Source organism: Podarcis liolepis (genome assembly GCF_965112155.1).
Source record: "Podarcis liolepis genome assembly, chromosome: 2".
NCBI classification, from domain to species: Eukaryota; Metazoa; Chordata; class Lepidosauria; order Squamata; family Lacertidae; genus Podarcis; species Podarcis liolepis.
In genome coordinates this window covers 66,650,268-66,667,784 of record NC_139555.1, presented here as the reverse complement: position 1 = coordinate 66,667,784, position 17,517 = coordinate 66,650,268, and the positions used below count along the sequence as shown (strand labels likewise).

General features: G+C 43.5%; 1 protein-coding gene across 1 annotated transcript in view; it reads right to left on the bottom strand.

Moving 5' to 3' along the window:
- LOC310699896 (uncharacterized protein) overlaps positions 1–16,522 on the bottom strand; it is a 165,898-nt gene extending 149,376 nt beyond the window's left edge. Inside the window, exons 1-2 of the mRNA XM_083488572.1 lie at positions 16,450–16,522; positions 3,596–3,667 (exon numbers count right to left, since the gene is read on the bottom strand). Coding sequence (XP_083344698.1) covers positions 3,596–3,667; positions 16,450–16,520 — 143 coding nt within the window. The 5' untranslated portion in view covers positions 16,521–16,522. The remainder of the gene's footprint in view (positions 1–3,595; positions 3,668–16,449) is intronic.
- Positions 16,523–17,517: the final 995 nt, after the last annotated feature.

Genomic DNA, 17,517 nt, shown 5'->3' with positions numbered 1-17,517 from the left:
GAGACAACATTCTACCTCTGCTGGCAGTTTGAACTACAGAAATGCCATAAATAAACTAGAGGCTCTTTTTATTGCTTGCAATACTGCACACAGGTAAAGATGGAAGGGAAAGGTAACATAAGGCTATCGATGTCTACTAGTCATAATGCCTGCATTCCACTTCCACTGTGGGAGGCAGTATGCCTCTGAATGCTAGTTGCTTGGAATAGGGAAGGGCAAATTTGCCAATTTTAGTTTCTCTCTTATTCTCATTTTTCCAATCTTAAGCTCAGTTCTCCACATTTCCACATGAATTTGCAAAATCTTCTTTTTAAAAGTGCCCATGAAAATTCATCAGTTTTCGTGAAAATTTCTCCTCCTGCACACATTATTCCTAGGCATTATTTTTGCAAGCAGGTTTCCCTAATATTAGGCATCTTTGTAGTTTTTTACTTTACTAAGATGCGATGATGCATATACTAGGGTAAAAGTGTTCATACAATGCATATTTTAATTCACACACTACCCTAGTATACAGGGCCGGCCCTCATATGAGGTAAGGTGGTTGCCTCAGGCAGCAGCCTCAGGTGCCAGATCCAGCCGCTGCCACCACCAACCACTCCTCGGCAAGAGATTCCATTCTGTCATGCTAGAAGCATGTTATAACAAACCAAATGTGGTACAAGCATTAGAACAAGCAGCCCCAGAACAGCAACTCTTGATAAAAAAGATTTGTTCCCTTCCACAGAAGCTTCTCACACTTCTAGGCCAGAATGAAGGCCGTGTCTCTCTGAGCCCGGCGGTGTCAGCAGTCAGATCTGCAGGCTCTTCATCCAGTTTATGGTCCTCTGCTATTTGAACAGCTGGAGATGAGGTTGAATGAAATGGATTGTTTCCATATTTCTCTTTCCAAAGAAGCCATTTAAGAGAAACTCATAACATTTTTGGACTGGTTTAATCTTGGATCAAGATAAAAAAAGGATACAAGCGCTGGGATTTTCCATGACAGAGATCCAACCAATCCCAAAACAAATTCCACCACTGTAGAAAGGTGGGTAGTCCTAGCTGATTTGCTACATTATCCATAACGTTCTTCTCAACTAATCTGCAAGCTCTCTTCTGAGAAACATGGAAACTTGTGGTATACATTCCATGAAGCATCAGGATGATAATATTATTACAGTGATACCTCGGGTTAAGAACTTACCGGTAATTCATTCTGGAGGTCCGTTCTTAACCTGAAACTGTTCTTAACCTGAAGCACCACTTTAGCTAATGGGGCCTCCCGCTGCCACCGCACGATTTCTGTTCTCATCCTGAAACAAAGTTCTTAACCCGAGGTACTATTTCTGGGTTAGTGGAGTCTGTAACCTGAAGGGTCTGTAACCTGAAGCATCTGTAACCCGAGGTACCACTGTACTAGTTTGGTTATTATTAATTACCTTCCCTTCACTAGAAGGTTCTGGGGCAGGTTACTGCAATATAAAATACAGCGTTTAAAACCAGTTACAATCACAACCAGAGCAGGTCCTAAAAATATCTCTCTCAAGTGTCAAAGGGCAGAGAGGTGTACCTTCAGCGTATGAGGACAGCTGGACAATGAAGGTGTCGGAAGCACCTCTACGGGGAAGGACTTCTATCTGCATGTTATCCTACCTGTCCTGATTCCTTTGTTGCACTTGCAGATATAAATAAATATATAGGAATATTGGAAGCTGCCTAATACTGAGCCCAATGGTTTGCCTATCTAGTTTAGTATTGTCTCTACAGTGAGTTGCAGTGGTTCTCCAGGAAGGAACCTTTCCCAAGTCCTCCTGGAGATGCCAGGGATAGAACTTGGGATTTTCCTGCCTGCAAATCATGTGCTGCACCCCTTCCCTTAGGTAAAGGTAAAGGGACCCCTGACCGTTAGGTCCAGTCGTGGATGACTCTGGGGTTGCGGCGCTCATCTCACTTTATTGGCTGAGGGAGCCGGCATACAGCTTCCGGGTCATGTGGCCAGCATGACTAAGCCGCTTCTGGCAAACCAGAGCAGCACACAGAAACGCCGTTTACCTTCCCGCCGGAGCAGTACCTATTTATCTACTTGCACTTTGACGTGCTTTTGAACTGCTTGGTTGGCAGGAGCAGGGACTGAGAAACAGGAGCTCACCCCGTCGCGGGGATTCAAACCACCGACCTTCTGATCAGCAAGCCCTAGGCTCTGTGGTTTAACCCACAGCGCCACCCATGTCCCACCCTTCCCTTATCCAGGGCCAAAACCCCAAGGATGGGGAGAAATGTTACAGAAATTACAGAAATGTGAATTAGACTGGCAATTCTACAAAACGGTCCCTACATGAATGATGACACAGCATAATCATCACTGAAAAAATACTTTTAAAATAACTAAAATGTACAACGCAACGTGCAACATTTAAAAATTAACAGCAGGCTTAAAATATTAAAAAGCCAGCAAAGGCCTAGGCAAAGCCTCACTAATCAGGAAAGAGGCCCCTGTCACTAATAAGAGTTCTCTAATATGGTACATTCTACAAGGAATTGACCACGGTCTGCAAAAGCTAAAACAAATGGTGCCGTAAGTGATGTCATAGCTGGGGTGCCGTGCCAGCAATGGGGAGTTCCTGGCAGTTTCTGCTAGTAGTAGAACACCTCTGAAAATATCTGATTTTATTTTATTTTATTTTTTTAAAAATCCTCCTCCCAAAGGAGCCCAGGGCAGCAAAAAAGTGGTAAAACAATTTAAAAAAAACAAAACATATTAACAACCATTCCAGCACAGATGCAGATCAGGAAAGATCTCCACTTAAAAGTTTTGTTGAAAGAGGAGGCAAGAGAACAGTGATGGTGCCTGCCTAATACTCAGTGGGAGGGAATTCCATAGGGTAGGTGCCACAACATTAATGGTGAATACCTACATACACTGTAAAGAACTGACTTGCAGCAGGGGTATTTAAGGGGTGGGATGATATTTCAGGTCCCAAGCTGTATAGGGCTAAATACACCAGAACCAGCACTTTGAACTTAACATGGTAGCTATTTTAAGCCTGCTGTTAATAACTTCTGTATTGGAATACGCACAGTTTAAATTGGTTTCAACTTGCAGCAAATATAGGCAACTAAATATCAAGTAGCTACGAAAGTAAACAACACCAAATATCGCTTTGAATATCATATGTAAATAAACAGTGAGAATAAAGAAGCAGCCAAAACTCCAAGTTTAAAACCAGGGTGCCCAACCTTCCAGAGCGTGAGGGCAGCTGTGGGCATCACAAGATACCCATCCCACAGGTGAAAAGCAGGCGATACTCAGAACCCTCTCCCTAAAGCAGGCAAAACACCCCCCAAAACAAGTAAAACACAAACAAACAAAACGAAAGTGTTGAATTGAAATCCTATGTATGTTTACTGTGTTCAGTGGGGCTTACTCTCATGTAAGTGTGCACAGAACTGCAGCATTAGAAACCCATGATACCTGCACTTAACACTTCCTTTTAATATCAAAGTTTTCTCCTCCCACTCGCCCACCCCCAATCCCTTTCCCTTTCCATTTCCCTCTGCCCTGCTGTGGTCGCAGATTAGCCATATTTCAGAGGAGGTCGTTCACCTTACCTACAGAGTATTTTGGTCAAGGTTGCCACTTGGTATCTCTCCTCTCCCTCTGCTCTTTCTTCCTTTGCCAACAGAACTGCCAAAACAATAAAAAGAAGGGAGTCAACATCAATCTGACAAGTTGTCTCCTGCTACTCTGATGATAAAAATGATCTTCCTTACACTACACTTTCCTGAACTTGACATCTGTCCTAAATCTCAAGTCATACATACTCCTCTTCCATTAATATGAGTCATCCTACAGATGTCCTTTTGCTACTCTTAAGAGTCACGTCAGAAACAATCATTGACTTATTGTCAACGGGCTCAGCCTACCATGTTAATGGTGCCTTCAAAACCTCTCTTTCACCAATCATCTTGTCCTCGACTCAGAAAATCACTATAAAATAACTTAACAATGTTCCTGGATGTGAAGAGCAGGGGGCAGGGGGCTTATATGCTTGCTGTTTTGCATGCAGGTGACTCAGGAGAAGGACAGAGAAATCTGCCCTACATAGAACTCCACTTTCCTAAAGAAAACGTTAAAAATCAGTGTAGCCTCATCTCTCTTATGCACCCACCCGCTGTTTCTTCGATTGTATCTGCCACTCATTCTTACAAGGATTTATGCTGAAGCCCAACACTGTTCATGTAAAATATCAATAATCTCTGTTCATTCAGAGATTTATTTTTAAATTGTGTTGTTTAGCTGCTTTGTCGTTTGCTACCCTGGGCTCCTTTGGAATGTAGAGTGGGATAGAAATTTATTTACTTATTTACTATTCAAGGTGAATGTACATGTTGAAACCTCCCTATGGCTGGATCCACTCTCCTCCAGTAATGCTTCAGACCAGATACAGATTGTGTACACACACACCTGTAAAGCACACTGGAAGCACATTTTCTGCCTCAAAGAATGCTGGGCACTGTAGTTTGTTAAGGGTTGCTGGGAATTGTATTTCTGTGATAAACTACAGTGCCCAGAATTCTTTGTGGAGGAGTGGAACGTGCTTCGGATGTGCTTTAGAAGGCATAGTGTGTACACAGCTTTGCTCTGAAGGCACATGAAACCACCACCTTACCAAAGTTAGGCAGGTCTAGATCTGACCAGCATCTGGATGTGCAACTGCATGAGAACCACATGTATACTGCCTTGAGTTCCAAGACAGAAGAAAGGTGGAAGACAGGGGAATAAATAAAATTGAATGACAAAATCACACATTTTACATTGTAAATGGTCCTGTGATCCTTGGATGAAGGGCAGTATACAAAATGATGATGGTGGTGGTGGTGGTGGTGGTGGTGGTGATGATGATGATGATGATGATGATGATGGGAGAAGTTCTCACATCTGCACTGCTGGACCTCAACCTGCCGTTAAAAGGGGGGAGGGAATGGTGCCCCTTCAGAGTTTCTATATTGAATTGAAAATATAAGGCACCCCTGCTCATAGAATCATAGAATCATAGAATCATAGAATCATGGAGTTGGAAGAGACCACAAGGGCCATCGAGTCCAACCCCCTGCCAAGCAGGAAACACCATCAGAGCACTCCTGACATATGGTTGTCAAGCCTCTGCTTAAAGACCTCCAAAGAAGGAGACTCCACCACACTCCTTGGCAGCAAATTCCACTGTCGAACAGCTCTTACTGTCAGGAAGTTCTTCCTAATGTTTAGGTGGAATCTTCTTTCTTGTAGTTTGGATCCATTGCTCTGTGTCCGCTTCTCTGGAGCAGCAGAAAACAACCTTCCTCCCTCCTCTATGTGACATCCTTTTATATATTTGAACATGGCTATCATATCACCCCTTAACCTTCTCTTCTCCAGGCTAAACATGCCCAGCTCCCTTAGCCGTTCCTCATAAGGCATCGTTTCCAGAACTTGACCATTTTGGTTGCCCTCCTCTGGACACGTTCCAGTTTGTCAGTGTCCTCCTTGAACTGTGGTGCCCAGAACTGGACACAGTACTCCAGGTGAGGTCTGACCAGAGCAGAATACAATGGCACTATTACTTCCCTTGATCTAGATGCTATACTCCTATTGATGCAGCCCAGAATTGCATTGGCTTTTTTAGCTGCCGCGTCACACTGTTGGCTCATGTCAAGTTTGTGGTCAACCAAGACTCCTAGATCCTTTTCACATGTACCACATGTACTCAAAATTTGGTTAAATATTTTTGCTAGAAGAACCCCCCCCCCAAACCCAGCAGAAAGTGTTTTGCATCTTTTGTACCACCTGTGGTGGAATTCAGTATCATTCTATGACAAATGTTCCGTACGCACAAACACTGCACTTTGCCAGATGGAACTTCTCTCTTTCCCCTGCATAGTGTTTTGGAGGAGAGGGTTCTCCTGTTACCCTCCCAGGCCAGTTTGGGGGGGCACACAGGAGAAGAAAGGGGTAAAGCCCTGTTCTGGAAGCTGAAGTCCACTGATGGGATTTATTCGGTGAGTCCTGCCCTGGGTTCAGCAAAATGTGGAGGGTTCCCAGAATGCAGCAGGGCTGGCTTACCACAGTCTGAAGTAACTAAAGTTAGGTGTATTATTTGTGAAGTAGCAGACATAACTATTTATAGAGCCCCTCCCCTTTAAAAAAAAATTAGTCTGGCGTCTACAATCCCTTAACTGCACCACAGCAGATGCCTCAGTGAGGTTCATAAAACAGTCTCTATTTAATCCAGTACCTACAGTTAATTCCTAATCTTTGCACATTGGCCTAGCATGGTTGATGGTGACAAATAGGCCTCAGTCTCCATGTATGATGGTGTTTTAGTTCTCTGTCATAACGCATTCCTCACACTCATTCCCTATTGCATGAAGAAATACTTTTTGTGTCCTAAAGCTAGCAAGACTATGAAAGCTATGGGTATATTTGAGAATGTGCCAGCTCTCCTAGGAGGTCTTTCTGCTCCCTTTGCTCTTCCTTCAGTGTCCTCCTAACTCTGCAGCTGTCAGGAAGCCACCAGAGCTTACGACCTGCTTCTCAAATATGGCCCCTTCCCTTTCTGGAACAGCCAGAATTGCCTTGGTTCTTCGGTGTGTCATGCTGTACCCACCACAAAGCTGGCATTTGTCAGAGGTGGCAAGGGGGGGCCTAACACTGTGACAAGCTAAGTGGGTCGATCAGCCCAACATGGAGCTGTTGTGGACAAGCCGCCACAAGCGCCGTAACTTTGCAGGCGAAACAGACAGCGACCTCAGCCATAATTAAAACTAATTATTCAAATGCACTCCGCTTCGTGGTGCGTTGCTCAGGAGCTCCCTGCGATGAGCATGTAGGCAGCAGGGCTGTTTTTCTTCATAAAAACTTATGAGGAGCACCGAACAGATTAACAGCTTTAATGACAAAAATTACTGCTTACAACACCGACTTCAAATCAAAGAACAATATCCGCAGACAGATATTTTCATGGTTTTCATAACAATTCATTATAGGTGGCACCGAGGGATTACATTTTTATTTCCCTTGTGTCATTTCTCTCAGACTCAGGTTCATTTCTCTTAATGAGGCAGCGGAAGATAAAGGGCAGTGATGGCTCTTCCAGTGCCGCTGCCGAGTGTGAGGAGTTTAGGGGCACGGGGATAACTGATACTCCAAAGGATGGCAGGGAGGAAGGAGGGGGGAGCGCGAGAGTGATGGGAGGAGATGCTCTCTCTGCCGTAATGAACTAAAATTAAGACATAAATTCTCCCACCTTTGTTCTGACCAGATCTAAGGCAGGGATTCGGCTTTTATTTTTTTTAAATGAGGAATAGATCAGTAGCAAAATTATTAGCTAATTAATTGTAAAAGTAACGGAGAAGAAAGGGAAAGTAGTAGGGAGAGCAAAAAGAGTTCTCATTTACAAAGCCTTCCGGGGGGGGCAACCCCCAAAACCCAACAACCCCAAATCAAAGGCTTCCAGGAGCTGAGGAAAAAAATAAGGACCATGTTATAGATAACCTACATTTTTGTATATGTTAACTTAAGTCCTGCCAGCATCGTACTTGACTACTTAGGTTGGCCTCAGAAGCTAGCCTGCAGATCCCATTCCACCTGCACTTTCAGACTTGAGTCACTGAGGCAGGGATCACTTGATATAGAGTCTCTTCAATTGTGCCACCCCAGGGAGACTCTCCTGGCTCCAACTCCGATACCTCTCGGAGACCAGATCAGCTCAGCCAACATAGTGCCCTCCTGATGGTGTTGGTGGACTACAACTCCCAACATCCTTAACCATTGGCTCTGTTGGCTAAGGTTGATAGGAACTGAAGTGCAGCAGTTTCTGGAGGGCACTATATCAGCTACTCCTGAATTAGGCCTTAAATATTCTATGTATAATCTGGCTATTGGCTTTTCTGCTCCTCTTATTTTATGTTGTTTTTATGTGTTATTATTGTATTGTCGTTGTTTTGTGTTAGCTGCTGGGGAATCATTATACAGACAGGCAGACAGATGGATAGATATGCATACTGATATAGGGAATTGGAACTGACTGAGAGTACATGTGACATATTTAGGAAGTTGTAGGCAGTGTGGATACAATATATAAGGATAGAGAATGTGATATAGGAGATTGGATTCTATACATGGGATGAAATATATAATATTTGCTGCTGTGTAACATACAAAGGGGGACACGGGTGGCGCTGTGGGTTAAACCACAGAGTCTAGGACTTGCTGATCAGAAAGTCAGCGGTTCAAATCCCCGTGACGGGGTGAGCTCCCGTTGCTCGGTCCCTGCTCCTGCCAACCTAGTAGTTTGAAAGCACCTCAAAGTGCAAGTGGATAAATAGGTACCGCTCGAGCGGGAAGGTAAACAGCGTTTCCATGTGCTGCTCTGGTTCGCCAGAAGTGGCTTAGTCATGCTGGCCACATGACCCAGAAGCTGTACGCTGGCTCCCTTGGCCTATAGAGCGAGATGAGCGCCACAACCCCAGAGTCGGTCACGACTGGACCTAATGGTCAGGGGTACCTTTACCTTTTAACATACAAAGGAGCTGTGAGATGCGATAAATATTCAGGATACCTATTTCAGCCCACTGTGATTTAGGTTGTTTTTAAGTGTCTGGAGAAAACATCCTATGTAACCAGATGGAACAACCATATTTTGTCTTCCTGACCCAGGGACAATGCAGCTCACCTGGAGTGGTAACAGTAATCAATGAAGTACATCACTGCATGTGAAATCAGAATCAAATTCTAGTATATGCCTGAGGAAAGGACTATAAAAAACAAACCAGGTTTCCACAGGGCTTAGTCCTGGAATCCATTTTCATTTATTTGTTTTTAAGGAGCAGCCCTGGTGTGCATAAAACGATAGAGAGTATATCTAAGTTTAAGCCAAGTGTTTCTCCCTCAGTGCTAACTATCTACACCGCAATTAACCAACCTCTCTCCCACACCCACGTATGTGATGGCTAAGGGCTTCTGGATCAGGCCTGCTTCTATTACAAATTAACGGCTGACGCGGGTGGCGCTGTGGGTTAAACCACAGAGCCTAGGACTTGCCGATCAGAAGGTCGGTGGTTCAAATCCCCACGACGGGGTGAGCTCCCGTTGCTCGGTCCCTGCTCCTGCCAACCTAGCAGTTCGAAAGCACGTCAAAGTGCAAGTAGATAGGTAGGAAGGTAAATGGCGTTTCCGTGTGTTGCTCTGGTTCGCCAGAAGCAGCTTAGTCATGCTGGCCACATGACCTGGAAGCTGTACGCCAGCTCCCTCGGCCAATAAAGTGAGCTGAACCCCAGAGTCGGCTACGACTGGACCTAATGGTCAGGGGTCCCTTTACCTTTACTAAAATAGACATAGCATCATGTTTAAGAGGTCCCTAAATTTTGTATGTTGCAATCTTTGGAGCATTTCAGTATGAAACACCCACAGTCAAGCAAGATGTTTTTCTGGCCCACCTTCATAACATTCAGCCTTTCAGTCAGTTAAATAACTTACCCAGGGGTAGCCAACCTCCTGGGTCAGGACATTGCCAGCACCTCACACATCAACACTGGTGAACACATGCTTGAGGTGGTAGACAATTTTGTCTGCCTGGGTTCCACCATAACCAGCAGCCACTCCATCAAAGCCGACCTGGACAAGCGTATTGGCAAGGCAGCTACAGCAGTGGCTTGCCTCTCCGAAAGGGTATGGGAGAATGTGACGCTAACATCCAATACCAAGATGGAGGTCTACCAGGCTTGAGTGTTGGCTTCAGGCACCAGGTCTGTTGACAGACCAACTCTGCATTACAAAGAGGTCTGCAAATGCGGCATGAAGACTGGCAACATAAACCCCGCCGTTTGGGAATCCCTTGCTGCAGTGCCTGGAGACAGGCAGTCAGATTGCATATCCATAGCAGGGACCAGAGGAGAAATGACCGCTGGGAGGAGCACAGAGAGAAGAAACGCCATGGTGCATCTGCAGCAGCACAACCAGACGCCTACATCTGCCCCAGCTGCAACAAAACATGCCTCTCCTCTCCTCTATCGGTTTCTACAGCCATAGCAGGCGTTGCAACCTTCCAACAGTTTGACTTCACGCTCAAAGGCACACTCCTCCATTGTCCCCTGAGACAGACAGATGCCAACAACAACAATTGTTGGATTCCAGCTCCCATCAGTCCCAGCCAGAATGACCAATGGCAAGGGACGATTGGAGTAATAGACCAGCAACATTTGGAGGGCACCACGTCATTGACCATTCCTGAGTACTAAAACAAAAAGAGCCATAAAGCTCTGGTTGGAATGAAAACAAAATTAAACATCTCTCTTGAGGCCTTGCAGTCACATCAGGCCACTCCAGCCCTAGATGATGCTGTTTCTCTTCCTTTTCCTTTCATTCAGTTTTTCATGATGACAGGCAGAATGGACTGTGAGATTTAATGATTGGCTTACTCTTACCACTTACATTCTGCATAATTTGTCTTGTGGCAGACAGATCTGTAGCCTTAAAAAAGGCAAGACTTTATAAAGGCAAACAGTTAACCCTTCAATAGCACCTTCAATCCTTCTGGCACTATCAGGTAAAGAGATATGGATTTGTGCTGGGTAGTAAATTCACTCTTTGAATAGCTTCAATTCGTTACTAGGTATTTATTTCAGGAGTTTCAACCTTAATTTGATTGAGATGCAGGCAAAAGCTAGAAATGGAGATCCCACTTTGAAAATTTGTCCTTGGAAGTCTAAAGAAATTCTCTGTGCAATCTATATCTCATCAGATAGTGGGAGGCTAAGTGTTTCCACTGTTCCTGCCAGAAACCTGCGTTTGTCTTTCCTGGACAAAAGTTATTGCCACCCTGTAATCTCGCTCTGAAATACAGCACATGGAGCCTACACTGAACCCAATTTACTCTGGCAGATGAATATAGCCAAGGTGGTGGTCTGAATGTTTGGCCTCAAGGCACAATCCAATTTTCAACTGTTTCAAAGCTATTATGTCAAAGGCTATTTGCATAAACATAACAATAGCTGTGGATCCAGGCTATGCGATTCAGGCACGGGAAAGCCTGCCCTCTGGTGCCTAATCTATTTATCACAAGAAAGAAAGAAAGAAAGAAAGAAAGAAAGAAAGAAAGAAAGAAAGAAAGAGAGCAACGGAACTATTTGGAACTGTAAACACTTCAACAGATAATGCACTTTCCCATAATCTGGTTAATTCCCCCTAGTACTGTACCACCAACATTAATTAAAGAATTTCGCTGCGCCCTCACCTGAATCCTCTGTTTGCAATCCCAGGGTGAAGGCAGATACGCATTCTAAATATAGTGGCAGTTTTACTATATAAGACTACTCAGGATGGGTACAATCCTAAGCAATTTTACATGGAAGTAAAAAAAAAATAGGGCTTTACTTCCTGATAAATGTGATTAGAATTTGGCTGGTAAAACAGACCTATTCAGGTGTTCAGTGCAGCTAGCGTGTGATCTTCTGAAGCAGGGAGCCTCCTGTGCTCATTGAGACTCCCCGTGTGATTTAGAATATTGCACAATCCCTGTTCTAATCTGCCCAGGGAATTTCCACAATTACAGGAGTTCACCCTGTAAGAGCCTGCTGGATCAGGCCAAAGGCCCTTGTAGTTGAACATCCTCTTCAGAGCAGCCAGCCAGATGGCTCTGGGAAGCCTCCAACTCATGAAGGGCTGAAAAAAGAAGATCGGGACATGTTGCTGCAGGAGGGAGGGGGTGACAAGATGCCCCCACTCTTGTAGATACTGAATACCGGGAAAGGGCTTCTATGAGTCACGTATTATCTTTATATACCGTACCTCCTCACACAGATGCATTTAAACAAATACAGAGTTTGCAATTGCATATATATTTACAGATGTGGGGTCCATTACATGCAAACATCTTTCTTGCATGGAGGCTGATAAAAACGTAAGTATGCAGTGCCAATTTAAGGAATTTGAATCGCTTTCTAAGTTTTCTCATGCTAGAGAAACAGATGTGATTATTCGGCTTATTACGAAAAGGTCTGTCATTCATTTGATGAGCTGACTTAAAGTGTGGGAATCTATAATAAAGCTGTTTCCCTTCACAGAGCTGGAGATGTCTCAAATCACTTCACCCCCAACCATATCCTTACTGACACCCTGCATTCATAATTTGCACATACATTTATTCTATTTAGGTGCTGGGTCCAAATATTCCATTTCAGAGTATGGCTTCAGAAAAAGTGGTAAGTATTTTTATTTTTTAAAATGCCAGATTGAAAGACCTCCGTTTTGGAAGAGCTCAAAATGTGGATGGAAACCTTCCCAGTTCTGGTAATACTGGTTCCATCAGAAACGGAACCCTGGAGGAAAAAGTGAGTTCTGTGTAGTTGCAAAGCCAAACACACTTCCATTTGTCAAAAGTGTAATGTAACCAAAATTGCATTTGCTATGCTTAGAGTCCTGTGCGCTGTTAAATATGCATCTGATTCATGAGACATAACTTGCCTAATTGTGAGCAAGATTAAAGCCAGAGGCAGGCAGGGGGGTGAGAGGTAGGAGGAACAATCAATCAGCCAGTCAATCAATCAATCCCAGACAGATTCCTCACATCAAGTCATGTGACTCCTTAAACGAGAAGAGACTCATCTTTTCTTAGTACCCTTTTTTTCATTTGTTGTGCTCTCCAAGCCTTTGGGGTGAGAAATCCTAATAATCTTCTTCTTCTTCTTCTTCTTCTTCTTCTTCTTCTTCTTCTTCTTCTTCTTCTTCTTCTTCTTCTTCTTCTTTTTATTTATTCTGTACAGCATGATTCTCCATGCATTCATACTAGCAGTTTGCCCTGCCATATAAAAAAGAGGGTGTATTTTTTCACACTTCCCTGACTTACGTTTCCTGTTCTTAAACTTGCATCAGATGTGTTATTGTGTTTTATTGTTTTTATAGGTTTTTAACAGTTCTAAGTATGTTGGTTTCTAACTGCAATTTTATTCACATAAATGCTTGGGCACCTTTAGGAGGGAGGAATATAAATTTAACGATTAAATAAAATGAAATAAATTACACTGCATTCCTAAACCTACTTGCTATGGTATGTCTTTTTGTGGTTTTATATTGTAAACCTCAGATATTGTGATCCACGGATGAAGAGTGATATATAAATGTAATAAATAATAATAGGAATAAGAAGAAGATTCATTTATTCCACGAATACCTGCTGAGGACTGAACAGTTACTGAATCCAAAAAGAGATAATATTAAGGAAGCTTCTGAAATAACTGAAGAGCATAATACCCAATGGATACCCAATGGAAGCTGCAAAAGGGGACCCAAGTTCTCTACCCCGTGAGTCGAATTCTGAAAGCTCATAGGCAGTGGGGGAACGGTCCTTCAAGCCTTTTTCACAATTCCCTCCAGTTAGCAAAACAGATGTGTAAATTCACTGTCCTCTCCAATCACCAATGAAGTGCTGCGTAACAACTTATAATGCATTTAACTGAAGGTGACCAATTTAAAAGTCATTCCACGTAGCTTTAGGCAGTCATCCTAAGCACATTTCCTTGGAATTTTCTATTGAAATCAATGAGACTTGTCTTCCTTGTCTACTTCAGCTCAAGGTGTCACTGGAAGTCCCTTCCAAAAACACAGCTTTTCTTTCCCACTGACATAAGGTGAAGGTAAAGGGACCCCGACCATTAGGTCCAGTCGTGGCTGACTCTGGGGTTGCGGCGCTCATCTCGCTTTATTGGCCAAGGGAGCCGGCGTACAGCTTCCGGGTCATGTGGCCAGCATGACTAAGCCAATTCTGGCGAACCACAGAAGCGCACGGAAACGCTGTTTACCTTCCCTCCGGAGTGGTACCTATTTATCTACTTGCACTTTAATGTGCTTTTGAACTGCTGGGTTGGCAGGAGCAGGGACCGAGCAACAGGAGCTCACCCCGTTGTGGGGATTCGAACCACCGACCTTCTGACCAGCAAGTCCTAGGCTCTGTGGTTTAACTCACAGTGCCACCCACTGACATAGCTAAAGCATATTCCTAGGACAGGCCAGTGGAATACAGAGGAGAATATCAATCCCATTTGTTACTGAGGCAGCTGAGGGCTAGAAGTACATGCATCTATATACCTTGTCTTTTCTTCCTAAATTGCAAGCATGTGGAGGAGGACAAATCCTGATGGGGAGCGCAGGAAGTGAAGAGGGGAGGCTGTCCTTACCCAGCACGATTGGAACAACACCCCTTCCCTGTACAGCTAGGAAGCCTTAGGAGAAAAGTCTCCTAGCCATGTTTAGGGTGTGCGTTTTTCCAGCCATGCTTTGGGGAACAGCTGTAGCTCAGCAGTAGAGCATCTGTTTTGAAGTCAGAAGGTCTCAAGTTCAATCCCCAACATCTCCAGGTATGGCTGGGGGAGACTGTTGCCTGCAACCTTGGACAGCAGCTGTTGCCAGTAGTTAATACTAAGCTGGATGGAGCAATGTTTGATTGGGATAAGCCAGCTTCCTATGTACTGCGGAAGGAAGAGATAACCCTCTCCTGCCCACCCACTGTGTTTGTTCTGAGGAGTATCGTTGCTTAGGTAGAAAAAAACAAGACCCACAGCTGCATTATCTAGTCTAGTCTGGCTAATGTTGTAAGGTTGTGCCCGCCCAAGAAATCAGGAAACTTTGAATTCTTCGGACAGAGCAAATAAAAGACTTCCTGCCTGTTCCTTCAAGATACTACATCAGTACAGATGTTCATTGGATCAGGACCATGTTTGTTTTTAGCTTTGAAAAATTCTGTATTTTTCATGCCTGCTTACGTACTTTAATTGTCTAGTCCTTGGATTTTATAGGCTCGGGTTATATCGTTTGATAGAGATCAGGATGTTTTGAATGCCTTTCTGTTGCAATGATCCAGCCATAACGATCCAAGGAGAGATAAATAAAATAAGTAAACTGCAAAATCACTCTCACATTCCTACCATTGCAGCCAACAATGTTTTATATCTCAGTTCAGCAAAGATTTTGAGAATATGTTTAACTTCTTGGGTGCATGTTTTATGTCCTGGAAATAAAGGTTTGAGCAGATTACTGAATGGCTTTAATTTCCTAAGGAAGAGTTTTGTGGAATTCCAAAGATTCCGATCACCGCAGAGAAGAGTAGAAATCTGGCCTAAATAAATAGCTATGATCTTGGAATCACATTGCACAACCCACTAATGGCTTTGGCAGGGATTGTGGGTAGGGCAACAGGCTGCCAGAAGTGAGTTTCGGGGACCAGTGACGAAAAGGCCAATTATATTACTACTGCAATTCTTGATAGACAAATAGATCCCTCTAATCCAGCCACAAGTGCAAGATTTATCACTAGGAGGTGCAGTACAAGTCTATGCATATTTGCTCAGAATTAAGCACCACTGTTTGTAAATGGCATATTTACATAAATATGCCATTTACATAAGTACATAAGCCAAAGAGGGTCTAGGAACCAGACATTTCCCCCTTCCTGTTTCCTTTTCCTGCATGCCCAGAAAGAGGACTTTGGAAGCTTTGACTAACATTTTTAGTTAGCCAAACCTATTCCTAGCCACGCGGGGATGTGGGGAGCAGAAGCACACAATTTGGAGGTATGTTGTAGGTCATGCACATTGGACTAAACTATGATTTGGTGTGATATGTGATATGCAGCCACGGCCAAGGAGACTTAGCCTGCTTCAACATGTGCATATTTCACTTGGTCTTTTATTGCTGGATGCCTCGACACTGAGATACTCAAAGTGAACGTATGAACTATATTAAAATAATTATGTCTGAGTCAGGTAATATGAACATTGTACCTGTGGTACTAGTGAAAATGGCCCGGGGGGGGGGGCAAAGTTGTTTGTGTGTGTTTTTTTCATTTTGCCCAAAGATCTTGCATTTTTTTGGCAAGATTGCAAAAGAAAAAAGGGGGAGCCATTTTTGAGCTATTTTTGTGGGAAAGCGGCAAAAATGGCACTGCTGCCATGGGCTGCCATACGTCCGTATATTTCCCATACATTTTGCCAGACACTGCTAGAGACGTATGGCAACTGTGGGAATTCCAGGGTCTTTGAACCAAAAAAGACCAGCAAAGGTGTATAACTAAACACACCTTTGAGATAGCTGGACTTCTCAGAAAATCTCAATGGATGCAGCAGTTTGATTGGTAAAATTAAACAAGGTATTACTTAGTGATACACAATGAGAGAACAACATGGATGCATTGAATAGGTTAAGTGACCTAGATGCCAGCTTTGCCACTGACACCAATCAGTTATAATTTTTCAAGATTCCATCAAATGTAGTGCTACTGTTTTATTTTTATGAATTGTTGTAAAAATCAAGACAGTTAAATACTTCTATGATTCCCCCCCTACCTCTGTTTACTAATCTGTATACTACTAATATCAGCTACTAAGAGTATCAATGTCCCATTGTGAAAGATCCCTACCGACTTAACGTCCAGAACTTACATGGTGTTTGTGAAGTCCTTTATGGTTCTAGGATGAAAGAATCTACAGGCACACAAAGTAGCATTGTTCATTATTGCTGTAATCAAGTCTGTTCACTGTAGCACTACTGTAAAATGCTAGCAGGCCTCCAGCTGGAGAGTGAAAAAGGGGGACTGACGACCAATTTCTCCCCTTTCACCCATCACTCTCAGATTAACAACTTTCCCTTGTTTGCTAGCACTCCCCTCACTTGCACCGTGTGCTGTTGCTGAATTCTTTGCAGATGCTAAACATTAGTAAAGCCTGCCATTCGGCATCCTGTTTTTCCAACCCCTCTTCCAAACTCCTCCACGTTTCTCAGAGGCTTTATCAGAAAGGACATTCCTCTGAAACATTGCAGCAAGAGGAACTGACAGCTCTTCAAACCCCAGCTGAAATTCATTTATTTCCCACTGCTTCCTGCATTTAGAAAGTTCATTAATGTTTCATCAGGAGGGACTGATTAAGAGTTTCAGCAGTCACGCAGAATGTGACCATTACAACGCTGCAGATACTGCAAACACACCTGTGTATTAGCATGCACCATAAAAAGTGCTCACATACATGTCAGATATGTCAGGCAGTAATCTGGTTTCCATCTAAATATCCAGGTCATCCTTTAGAATTTCCATTGTGGTGCACAGGGAAGATGCAATTCATTCAGAACCTATAGTTGGTAGTTTATTCGTGTGAGGGATGATAAGTAACAACAACTCTACAATGGAAATTTAGCATGAATGAGTTTCGTCTGTCCACAGTGATCAAGAGATACTACCTGAAATGTATAGGTGTCGTGCTGGAAGGAATCTGAAGGAGCAGGTGATTTTTTTTCAGTCCAGTAGTGGCCAACCTTCCAATGGCAGCAACCCACAGATGGAACCAAAATTCACATGTCTGGATGCATGACATCTCTTATGCCTTCCTTTCCACTCCAGCACCAACTTCCCTTGGAAAAAAAACATGTGTGGGAGCTTTTTACCAGCCTTAATTGCTGCTGAGAAGGAAAACCTTCACAAAGAGAGAATGGTTAGCTCCAGAGCCAGGCCAGGA